The sequence below is a fragment of the Aythya fuligula genome, chromosome 1 (genome assembly GCF_009819795.1).
Source record: "Aythya fuligula isolate bAytFul2 chromosome 1, bAytFul2.pri, whole genome shotgun sequence".
Classification (NCBI taxonomy): domain Eukaryota; kingdom Metazoa; phylum Chordata; class Aves; order Anseriformes; family Anatidae; genus Aythya; species Aythya fuligula.
The window spans coordinates 69,200,337-69,213,236 of NC_045559.1; the positions used below are offsets into that span (position 1 = coordinate 69,200,337).

Below are 12,900 nucleotides of genomic sequence, written 5' to 3' on the forward strand. Positions count from 1 at the left end.
AATAGGTGGTCTTTAAGGTCCCTTCCAACCCAAGCCATTCTATGATTCCTTGCTCTGGCAACAAGATGTTTTCTACTTCTAGTATTTTCAGTGCACAAGAATGGTTTTCTCAAAGGAAAAAACAAAACTCCAAGAGAGCTGTGCTCATTTTGCCTACATTCCTCAGTAAAAGGACTAGAGAAGATAGGAAGAGCTTTAACTGAAAAGGAGGAGGACAATCTCATTTAGAAGCTCATAAAACTTTCACCAGGGCCTCAAATACATAAGTTCTGAATAAGTTTTGGAGTTTTTTCCATTTTGCATCTTCTCTCCTCCTAAGAAATCAGAAACTTCAACTTTAAATGAAATTCAAAATTGCACTAGCACTTAAAGTTTTTATGCAATCCCTCTCTGTTGGAAAAAAAACAAGAAACCAAAACAAAAAAACTATCTAGGAGTTTCATAAAATCTAAATTTGACCGTTAGTTTTCTATAATAATTGTGAATGACCAGGAACTTCTACATTCATAAATTCCTCTTATGTATTGCAACTTCAGTATTTGGTTACCTGCTGTGAAAGCATAATGTTTAGCCCCTGACTGTTAGTGTCATCAAGAGTCCTTTTTTCTCACAGGATGAAAACATGAAGTACCAACAATGCTCTATCATTAAAAAAAAAAAAAAAAAAAAAAAAAAAAAAAAAAAAAAAAGCTATGCTATATTTATCTCCATATTATTCGACAATAACATATTTCAATGCAAATAAGATAATTTTCCTCACACTACATTCAAGATAGCCAGGAGCTCTGGTCCTTGTCACTGGGTATGACTTACTTTCGTAAGTGCTGCTTTGCTGCTGGGATGCCAGACATGTCTTCATTTAGCAAATACTTCTTAGCACCTAGGCAGTAGCTTTCAATGTATTCTGACCAGTGCAGCTGACGAACATCAAAGTTGTATAACTGGGAGATAAAGACAAAAAGCAGCAGTTTTATGCCAGAGTTCAAAACAAGTTCACTTTAAGCCTCATTCTTCACTGACCTGCTCCTGACAAGGCCCTCTCTATTAAGTTCTTAAAGCCACTAAGTTTCAAAGAAGACATGGACACTTAAAAAACTATATTTCACAGCTGTCAATCAGTGAGCTAAACAGCTGAGAATTTGGGCAAAGAAATTAGAAATTTAATGCTACCTGGCAGAAAACAAAGGTAAGTTTGTCTTTCAGGTCGCCACTTGTACATTAACACATGTATGGTACACGTATGGTACACATTTTTCTTGGAAGAAACATGGCATTCCACTCAAGCAAACATACAACTGAAAGCCTCCCTGCAGGTTTTTTGCATGTCACTAGAATTAGGTGTAAGTAAATGAACTGGACATTGAATCAACAGGAACCTCTGCAGTGGTTACTACTCTGTGCTGTGCTCCATTTTCTTTCATCATCTAGATTGATAGAAATCCAAGGAATGGGTTATTCTGTTGTTTGGCATCAAGAAATCTCATTGCAGAGCTAAGTACCCCAATTAATTTCAAAAGCTGATATTGGAAAAATTGATAGCAAGCCCTCAGGTTGTTGTCTGTCTACTAGAGCAAAGAAATGATTTGTAAAGAGGAAGTGGTTTTGCTGTGGAGTGTTTTTTTTTGTTGTTGTTGTTGTTGTTTTTTTTTTTTCTTTTTTCTTTCTTTTTTAATGAAGCAGTGAAGTGAACAGTGCTTCTTACTTACAAGGTCCTAAAAGGACGGATACTCAGAAAAATACCTTCTTTTCACTCTCATGACAAGCCAGGCTGGTTGGTTTGGTACGAGAACTTTGGTATCAGGACAGCAACAACTTGAGTGAAGAGGGGTTACCTAACTATGTCAAATGCAAAACGTTAGCTACTGTCCAGATCACCATGGGCATTAGATATGTTTAGAGAACTGTGCTGCCCATACCATACCTAGCTTGTCTACTTACTTGCAATGTACCTGTGGCAACATAGGATGCAGTGCATACCAATAGTTTTCATAACCAGCTTGGTAAGCATGAAAAACTGTCTAGCTTGCACTGAAGTCCTTGCTGCTGTGACTTTTTGTTTATCTGCATCAGTACAAGCTCCTATATTACCACTTATGTTCCCTCTACATCTGCTATAGTCACAGCAGTACCAGTGCCCTTAACCATTCAAATTTGTTGCAAACAATACCAGTACAGACTAGGGAAGAAACCTCTAGACTTTTGTGCTGGGAATCTGTGTGAGAATTTTATGATGGGAGACCAATTTGATGTGAATGTCTAAGTATCTCTTTGCAAGGAGATACTGACCAAAAGTGCATTCAAGCTTTTCAGACCTTCTGCCTGTATTCCTTCAGTCTTTCAGTTACAACCCCATTCTTAAGGAGTTGTATTTCAAGCCTATAAGGACTACAACAGAACTTGACACCGTGCAAATAAATTGCTGCCTGGGAATTTAAATCAAACATAATTCTTTTTCATATTGTTCAGGCTAAGACAGCATGTATTAACTAAACGTGCCCATGCAGTACCCATTAAAACTAATGTGGAAGAAAATGCCAAAATCATTCAAGTGGTTTCCTTCCAGATCACCCAGCAAATTTCATACTGCCAGAGGAGATGAGGGAAAAGGTGACACAAAGGAGCCTTCTAGCTTTCTAAAAGTGAGACACTAAGAAAATTAGGATGAGAAGCTATTGAGAATGCTACACAGTTATCCAGTGATTAGTTAGTTGCAATGAAACTAACCTGAGCACATAACTTTATGTTACCATTGATATTGTCTTTCAGAAGTAACTGTACAGCACAATTAGTTTACATGGGCATATCTCCCCATGACAGGTGATGCCTGAAATTCTTGAGAACCAGAGCTGTAATATGAAAACTGGAACTGACCATTTATTCTAGAAATATAATGTCTGTACAAAAAGGAGTGCTGTTATCCGTCCTACTCCATTGGGTATTTCAGTCTATGGTAATAAAGTTGCCACCATTACATATGATACCATTAACTCCTTCAACTCAACAGGCTGAGTACAGCTGGTTCACTGAGGATATAAATTTATGTTCCTATATTGGGTTGATGTGGCAAGGGTTTGGTAGCAGGGGAGCTGCAGGAGTGGCCTCTGTGAGGGGCTCTAGAAGCTGCTTCAAGTTAGATCAGAGCCAGTTCCACACAACTCTGAAAGGAATCCACTACTGGCCAGAGCACAGCCAGTGAGCAATGTTGGTTGTGCCTCAGTGAGAGATTTAAGAAAGGAAAACAAAACAAAACAAACAACCTGCTGGGCAACAGCAGCTGGGAGAGAGGAGTGAGAACCAGCCCTGCAGACCCCAAGGTCAGTGCAGAAGGAGGGCAGGAGGTGCTCCAGGCAGGCAGCTAAAATTCCCCTGCGGCCTGTGGAGAGGCCCCTGGTGGAGCAGGCTCTCCCCCTGCAGCCCATGGGTCCCACATGGAGCAGATCTCCATGCTGCAGCCCATGGAGGAGCCTCCAGTGGAGCAGGTGGATGTGGCCTGGAGGAGGCTGCAGCACATGGAGAGCCCCCACAGGAGCAGGCCCCAGGCCGGAGCTGCAGCCCGTGGAGAGGAGCCCACGCAGGAGCAAGGGGTCTGGGGCAGCTGCCGCCCATGCGTGGGGGACCCATGCTGGAGCAGTTTGCTCCTGGAGGATGGACCCTGTGGTACGGAGCCGTGTGGGAACAGGTCCTGAAGAGCTGCTGCCTGTGGGCAGTCCCCGCAGGCGCAGTTTGGGAAGGACAGCATCCCGTGGGAGGGACCCCACGGGGAGCAGGGGCAGAGAGTGACCGTGAAGAAATGGCAGGGATAAAGCGTTAGGGACAGACCACAGTCCCCATTCCCCATTCCTCTGCACCACTTGGAGGGAGGAGGTAGAAGAGGGTGGCTGTAGGGAAGGTTCTTTTTGTTGTTGTTTTTGTTTGTTTCTTTTGTCTGCTAGTGATAGGAAATAAATTATATTAATCTCCCTGTACTGAGTCTGTTTTGCCTGTGACAGTGAGTGATCTCCCTGTTCTTATCTCAGCCCCTGAGTCTTTTTCATTGTATTTTCTCCCCCTTTTCCTTTGAGGAGGGAGAGTGAGAAAGCGGTTGTGGTAGGGTTTAGTTGTCCAGCCGGGTAAAACCACTATAGCTCCCTTTGTGCAGGCCATTTTGTCTGTGAAAGCAAATCTAGGTTATTTATATGCCAAACAGGAACTTGAGAACAAAAGGCAGAGAGCTGCCTTGTTAAATGGAAAGACTTCACTGACTGAACTCTCAGAGAAGAAAGAGTAATACATCTCAGGAGAAACCATCCTCCAAAATCTTCCAAATGGAAGGTTCCTGATAAGTTCTTTAATAAAACAAGGAGGAATATATCTTTTCAGATCAAAGTCAGTACCAGTCATCTAGGCAGATGCCATTCAAAGGCTGAACACAGCACAAAAAATAATTGCTGCAGATGAACAGAGGTGGAGTTCAACAATCCATACGCAGGGCATACTTACCTTTCTGTCCTCTGTGTTAAGCTGACACATTAACATATTCATATTATCTGAAGACCAATCCCAGGACTGGGTGGAGAAATACTGCAGGAGCATCATAGATTTGTGCAGTCGATTGATAATCTTCATCATTCTAAAATAGAGGAGGAGAGTCAGAGATGAACTTGAAGTTTGTCCTTACACAAAAACTGGATTTTTGATGTGTAGATGTTTTCACAGGTGAATAGGACTTGCAAAGCCTGATGAGCCCTCCACTGAAAACTAGCTCAGCAAGAGTCTAACAACTGCTCCAGCTGTGGTCCTGAGCCTACAGCTGCTCAGCCTTTATTTTTGTTCTGAACATGAGTGCAAACAAGCACTCTCCAGGGCAGGACTGAGGCTTAACTTACTGTCCTGAACTGCAAAAGGGTAAGAGGCTACACTACCCATGGTAGTGTGTGGTGAAGAGCCCATCTTAACCAGTACAAAGTCTGCACAGCAGATTACAAAACCACAAAGGTGTGTTGTTTGCCTCACAAGGCAGATAATTCTCTTTCTACCACACAAATGTTTGTCTGTTCTCAAGCTAGAGTTGACTCCTGAACTGAGGCTCTGATTTTGGAGTTAGCCCATACTGAGCCAGCTCTAATTCAGAGGTGACTGCCTCTGCAGCATGGACAAGATCTTAAGTCTATTGCTCAACTTCACTTTTCAGATAATGGCATCTTTTTCATGTTTCATGAAAAATCATGAGGTTTCTCTGATCTCTCCATTTGACTTAAAGGCCACCCTTTTCCCTGTGCAATATACAGTGGCAGTTGGGAGTGATTTTTATGTCCTTCCTTACACAGGAAGAGCCTAATAGCATTGCAGTCCTGGTGGATGACCTTGGAAATCATCGTACACATTATTTTGGTGTGGGAGGAATGGGAGGGCACAGTGAAACTATCTGAATATCTTCCTGAAGCATCCTCATAAAGATGAAAGCTGATTCAGGGCTGCTAAACAGGAACTTTGGAAATGTGGGTTGAGGTCTTTCATGTGTCTTGGCCTTTCTTTATGACTCATGTTTACATAAAAGGGGATGACAATAATGCTGTCCTACCTCAGGATTATTTTACAGATATTCCAATGGTCATGAGTATGAAAGGCCTGTGGGAGGCAATTGTTTTAAAGTGGGATGTGCAGTGCTCAGTCCATTTTGAGAGAATGCCATGTTCTCTCAGACTGGATAAGGACAAGGGAAAGGATTAAAAGGCTGATTTCTGGGGAAAACAGAGCTGTTTTCACTAGGAATTCTGAGCTGCCTAGAGGGTAACAAAGTCAGTGTGACAAATAAAAGGCGGCAGTCTGTGGAAGAATGGTGCCAGGCTGGCCTCTCTCTGTGCAGATGTGACTGCCACTTTGATAAGAACCAAGCACAGCAGAAAAAGACACAATGAGTACATCAGTTCAGAGGAGAGCTGTGCAGCTTACTAAAAGTGATTTTAAAGCACTCAGAAACCTTACATAGACACTCCTACTCAGAATTAAAGTGGCTCTCATTTTAGAAGCAATACAACAGATTTAGGAAACTTTCATTCTGAATAGTTACGTGCATATTGATTAAATACAGTTTATCAAAACTACTTTAAAATTGCTTCAAATTAATCTTCCTGGTTGTGCACGTGTAGGCAAGTATGACAGGAAGAACTTTGTGAGTATTTTAATACCTTTTAGAAACTTGGAAAACAACGTATTAGATTGCATTGCAAAGATCGAGTTGCCTCTTAAACTGGCTCTTAAAAAGCCATCAGTATCTTTAAAGTGCTTAGGGTTAATGGAATCTATCAGAAAAAAAAATAAAGAAAAAGAAAGGAAGAAAAAACATAAAGGAATTAAAAGTGTATCCCTGCTTTTGTTTTGAAAATAGGCTGTCACACTTGAAAACAAATATCCTATTGACATGGCCTCCTGTCAACGTGGGCAGAATGAGCTCTGCCTGTAGATCTACCCAAAGCAACTTATCTCAGTAGCTGGAAGTATTCATCAAGGAGATAAATGAAGGCATCTAAACAGAAATGCACAAGAACTGCATTTTTCACTGTAACGGGTTCAGCTCAAATGTTGTTACCATATTTAAAATATTTACTAATTTAGATTAAGGATTGCCATGTTAAAAAATATCAACCAAGGAGATAAATGCATTTTTGCACTCTGTGCAGCTATAGGAAAAATTTTGTTTAGAATATCTGTTTTCTCCACTGTGGATGAATTGAGAGGCCAGGATTACCTGTCACCAATAGCCTTATTAGTTACACTTCAGAAAGCCATCTTGTCTTCTAGAAAGCTGTTTACAGAAATTATTTATTTATTTTCTCCCATACTGAGCCTAGCATAAGCAGATTCTCAGGTGTGACAGGTTGCCTCAAGAGACTAGTATATAAACCACATTATTTTTCTAAGACGTGGATGGATGTATAGCAATAAAGATAATCCATTTAGGGCAGTTTTGCTAGACACCTAGCAATTTATGTGAAGTGAACTAACAGTGAAAGTAAGATTCTCAGGAGTGGCAGAAATAAAAGTCTAAAGCTGATGGAGATGGATTTTGTCGCAGCCATGAAGATGGCTCGTTCTTTGATAGGTGGGAGTGACAAGTGGGAAGAAACTTAAGTCCAGGAGCTTTCTCAAAGCAGAGGAAAAAATATGGAGGGTAACATTAAAGCAGGTTCATTGACACATTTTATTTTTGTTTTTTAATAATATTTGAATATGGTTTACTGCTCTTAAGGCATAAAGACCTGATATTTAGGTAGGTGAAAAAAAGAAAGAATGAGCTGTTACCATTCTCTATCTCACATTATTGCAGTACCTGGATAAGCTTAAGTAGCCCTGTAAAAAGAAATGTGAATTATAAAGAAAAAAAAAAAAAAAAAAAAAAAACAAGACTTAGTGAGGTAACAAGTTCATTCCTGAGCCATGTTTGCTTAGGTCACAGATCTGAAAGTGCACAAGAAAAGATTCTTCTCTGCATGAGTTCATGCTGAACTCTACTTGAAATTCAAGTATGGTTTTATGGCCAATAACCACTGGCTACCTGCAATCAACTTTATCAAAAATGTCAGTTGTAATATCAATAGCAAGATCTTACTGCTGCCTGTTTTAACAGAGCACTGAGATTCCAGCCTGTTCTTCCTCATCCTCAGTTTACCTCTATTTTTATGGAAATTCTTGCCTACTAAATAAGTGGAAGTCATTTTATAGACCAGTTTCCTTCTGTAGCAGACAATCAGAGAAATCAGAGCAGTGCATCAGCCAGGGATTTCCCTGCAAACAGCCAAAGCCAGCTTTCTAACTAGCAGTTAGTGTACAGAGGCTGACATGGAGCAGAGCACCAGCACACTGCTCTGTTCTTTCACAATAAATTTTCCTCCGTAATGGCAAGGAGTAAAGAAGGAAGCTGGCTGAGTTGTGTTATTTACATTAGGATTCCTTCCACACAGGACACAGATAGCTATGTTCCTCCTAGCCGTGACACTGCCAAGGCTCAAATACCAATTGCAATGGTAACCTGTCCTTGTAAATACAATTTGGAATTTATTCATACTCAGAAACAATTGTTATGCATCCTAGATTTCCAGTTGTTTGGCCAGTGCTGTTAACTGCTAATTATGAATCTGATTCATGAGAGAAAAAAAAAGTTACCTAGAACTGTTCTAAACCTTGCCAGTCTCAAGTCCTTACACAAGCTTGATTCCTTACTCATAGCGGCAATCACATCACAAAGCTGCAACAATGAGAATCTTGGAGGACAGAACAACTAACAGTCTTTCTTCTGCTGGCTTGGGAACCTCTGAAGTGTGCAAAGCTGAGTTTAAAACCTATGGTGTGCCCTGAGCACTGGAAATGTTGGGAATGCTAGGCTATCCTTAACTATGGCCATTCGGTTCCTCTTCTTTTTGAGTAATCTCAAGACAAGGCCTGGAGTTGGGAGGAAGACCAGGAACTCCATGCTGGGGCAGCCAGTTCTCAGGAGTTGCTGGACTCTCTATAACAGCAGCTGATGCACAGATAATTGAGGGTATGCAGTTTCTTACCTGGGCTTTCTTCCTGTCAGCCTCATGTACAGGTCATAGAGTATGGCTGGAGCCTTGTGACTGACAGTTACCCAGTACTGGTTTATCAAGTAGTTTGATGTCAAGTGAGCATTGGGTGTTCGGAAGGCCTGCTCCAGTGGGTTTCTTTTGAATGTGGACATGACATACTGTTCTGTAAGAGAGCAGGAATTTAAAATCAAGCACTTGGCTGAGTTGGGAAGAGCCATACCAACATGGTATGATAAAATCTCCGCCTTCTTGGCATCTCCCGTTACCCTCCTCGTTCAGCAAGGACCCACATTATCCCTAGTCTTCCCTTTACTGCTTACATACTTAAAAAAACCCTTCTTATTATCTTTTATCTCTTTTGCAAGCCTCATCTCTAGGTGGGCTTTAGCCTTCCTTGTCACGTCCCTGCAGGCCCTGACAACACTTCTATACGCCTCCAAAGAGGACAGGCCCTTTTTCCACGTTTCATAAACCTTCTTCTTCCTTTTGATCTCATCGATGAGCTCCTTGGTCATCCACGTGGGTTTCCTGCCCTCCTTCCCCGATTTCCTACTCTTTGGGATGCACTGATCCTGAGCTTGGAAGAAGTGCTGTTTAAATGTTGCCCAGCTCTCACATGCACCCTTGCTTTCTAGCAACCTAGGCCATGAGGCTCTGTGATTGCAACGAGATCGTGGCCCCGCAACCGAACACAGATCTTGAGCTCATCCTGTTTATTTCCCGTGCTCCGTGCATTGGTATACAGGCACTTTAGGGAAGCAGTAGGCATAGTTACCCCTGGAGGGATGCAAGAAGAAAATTCCGGATGGGTATCGGGATCATTACCTTCTCTGAGGAGCCCTCAGCCAAACCTAAGGGACAACTCAGAGGTTTTTCCCTATCTTCAACAGTGACAGCAGCGACAACTTCCCCCAGCCCTTCTCTGTCTCTTTTAGCTCCCCTCCCTTCCCCCATCAAACCTAGTTTAAAGCCCTGCTAGTAAGTTCGGAGAGCTTGCTCCCCAACACAGTTGTGCCCCCACTTGCTGATTTGAAGTCAGTCAGCAGCCCACATACCTGGCTTCTCAAAGGGCTGCCCAAGATCAAAATACCCAAATCCTTGGCCCAGACACTACCCCCTCAGCCAGTCGTTCACCTGTCCCATTCTCCTCCTTCTTCCTGGGTCTCAGTCACCCAGAGGGAGGACAGAGGAGAACACTACCTGCACCCCTGATCCCTTCAACAACCTTCCCAGGGATGCAAAGTCCTTTTTAATATTCCTCATTTTTCTAGTTGCAGCTTCCCAGGATCCAACCTGAATGACAACATGAGGATAGTAATCCTCCAGTTTAATGAGCTGTGGCAGATCCTTCCTAACGTCTCTGACACATGCCCCAGGAAGACAGCACACCTCTCTGGGTAGTTTATCTGGGCGCCAAATGGGAGCCTCAGTGCCCCTCATCAAGAACTCTCTGATCACTTAGACTCTCCATTCTTTTTTTGTGGCACTGGTTGTGATGCACTGCTCTGCTCAGCCCCGATCCCTATGCTCAGTATTTCCCCCAATCTTGACACGCTTCACAGGCTTGCTTCCCAGCTTCAGACTACTGCCCAGACCCTCAACCTCATCCTTTTCCTATCTGAGAAGGGAGTCACCTACAATTACCCTTCTGTCTTTCTTGGTGGAGGCAGTCTTGAGGCGTGGAGTTGACTTCATCACCCTAGGCATCCTCCTGAGTGTATTTTCTACCTCAAGCTCACCCACCGGTCTCTCAAGCTCCAGGGCCTCAAATCTGCTGTGTAAGGGCACCTGGGAAGGTGGGGCCGCGGGTCGCGGGTGGGGGGGGGGGGGTGCCTGCAAGGTCAAGCAGGGACTTGTCTCCATTCCTCCTCAACGCCCAGGTCCCCTCCCTCAGCCCAGCTGCAACAGGGCAGGGGGTCCACCCCCATTTGGGGTCTCTCACCCCAGTATCTCTCCTTCAGGCCCTGCAGGGAGTCACTCCACCAGTCTATCTCCCGCTCACACTCCCTGATGGCCCTCAACCTCTCCACCTCCTCCTTGAGCCCTGCCACCAGGAAGACCAGGTCATCCACCTGCTCACACCTCACACGCACGGTGTGTCTGCTTCCCTCAGAGGGCAGCAACAGGCTCAGGCACTCCCTGCATCCAGAGACCTGAACTGCCGCACTGTTGAGCGGGCAGTCAGTCTGGGTAGTTACAAACTTCCTATAGAGAAGCTCTCTGCCTAATGTAGACCATTGTGGCCTAGCTAGTGGTATACAGCCATTAGATGAGTTGTTCTTACGGGCGGGGGGGATCGCTCTGCCCCGCCTAAGCGCACCCTGCTCGTGCAAACTGCCGGCCCCGCCCTGTTTGCCCGTCCAGGTCGCCGCGCTCCCCAGGGGCGGCTTTTGAACGGCCGGGGAGGGGGCGCTGCCGGCTCCGCCTACGCCTCGTCAGCCTCCCTCGCGAGGGCTGCCGGGCCCTGGCGGCTCCCACGGCTGCCTCGAGTGGCCTCGGTGCCGGGAAAGAAGCCCTGCCTGTCCCGGTACCCCGCTCCGCTGCAGAACGCGTCTGCCCCGGAGCCGATCGCCTCAGTTCCCTTGCTGGGGACCGCTGATATTTTTGAATTGTGATAGTTCTGATATTGCCTGCATGGCTCAGTCTCAATTCAAATCTTGACGTTACTTTACCACAAATCTAGTTTTCAACTGTAAACTGGTTGTGGAGGTGACCTTTTGTAAGACGTTAAAGATATTGCTGCCTTTGTTTTCTCTTTGCATTTTTGGCAGAAAAAGCAGAAAGTACATCCCGTGTCATGTCAGACCATCAACCATGCACAGAATTCACTCAGATCAGCAACACCTTTCTCATTTTAGTTACTTAAGGCTTGTACTGAGAAATGCAGCTGTAGTACAGCAACAATATTATGCTCTTCTCTTGGTGTGAGAAGAAGCTATATCAAGAACAGATGAGATACTGCTGAAAACTCAAGAAAAATTCTGGAAGTCAGGAATGAAAGCAATGTTGTTTTAGAAAGCAAATAAGACAGAAGTGAGACCAGTCTGAAAGACTTTCTGAAAGAGTTAGGAAAATGCTAGTTTTACGTAACTTGGAACAGTTAATCCTACAGATGTTTTCTCTACAAATCTTCCCTATACTGGCTTGCACCAACTCAGCGCAATGATGCTATCTCCTAGTTTTTGGGAAAGATTCAAACTTCACAAGACTAATAATAGCCTTTTATACTATGACAGTTTGTTTTTGGAGAGAGAGTCCAACAGACAGACCAGGCAAGCAAAGAATCCTGATCCAGAAACACACCACCTCTAGGAGCTACTGAAATGACAGTGGGTGGTCTTTCCTCTCCTACCACTGCATGAAAACGCAACAGAAAATTCTACAACTCAAGGGCATATTTAGCAGGGGGAGAATCAGACATGGGTCTCTCCTAGACAGACCACAAAAAATTGAATTATTTTTTTTCCCCACACACTGAACACTATTTTAAAGTATACTTTAAGAATTTGTCTTGAGCAGAAATAACAAAATGTGCTTTACACAGTCAGACTAGTAAGACTTACACTGCAGCAAAGTAGAATACACTTCTTCAGTTTAATACTCAGTTGTCTGGCCACATTTTTGTAATAGTGGGGAGAATAACTGCAGTAACAGAAGACAAAAAAAAAAAACCTGAAGGCATAGCATTCTTTATAGAAGAAATAAACCAGCTAAAGATCCTTTTAGCAACAGAGGTTTGTTTTTATCTGGAGATCTACTGAATAAGCTGTTCTGCAATGTATGTTTCAGCCTAAGCTCTTACTTAGACTTACATATTTTTCAAATAATTTTCTTTTAGATCTTTCTCTTCCTTCTTTCCAAGTGCATCACTCATGTTCTCATGCCAGTCTTTTCTGTTCCCTACCCAGGGCATCCTCAGCCCACTTCAGTCTCAATTTCTCTGTTTTGTCTTTCTCTCCTTTCCTCCTCACCAAAGAACCATAACTGTGTTGTGCTTCCTGTTATTCCTGCAGTTTGTCCTGGTGTAAGTCTCAGTAACCGGGTGCTCGAGCTCATTCCCTCTTCAAACTCCAATTTAGATTTGCACTAAAATGCTCAGTCCCACACTAGATGACCCCCAGTCCCCAGTCTTGTTTCTTCCAAGTTCACTCTCACAATCTTCCATCTCTACGATCAGTTGCCTGCCTCCATGACCTGATCTGGAGGTAGACACCCAGCTATAACATTTTCAACCTGCAAAGTGAAGTATTTGCAGATCTAAACACAATTGGAAATGTGCTTTCAGAAGGGGTAACAACTTGAGTAGCAGCAGATGCTGCCCTGTGTGTGCAAAGGAAGGAACTGACAGGTGAAGTTT

General features: G+C 43.5%; 1 protein-coding gene across 1 annotated transcript in view; it reads right to left on the reverse strand.

The window, feature by feature from the left end:
• FAR2 (fatty acyl-CoA reductase 2) overlaps window positions 1–12,900 on the reverse strand; it is a 153,557-nt gene that overhangs the window by 1,962 nt on the left and 138,695 nt on the right. The window contains 3 exon segments of the mRNA XM_032199490.1: window positions 814–941; window positions 4,480–4,609; window positions 8,535–8,706. Coding sequence (XP_032055381.1) covers window positions 814–941; window positions 4,480–4,609; window positions 8,535–8,706 — 430 coding nt within the window.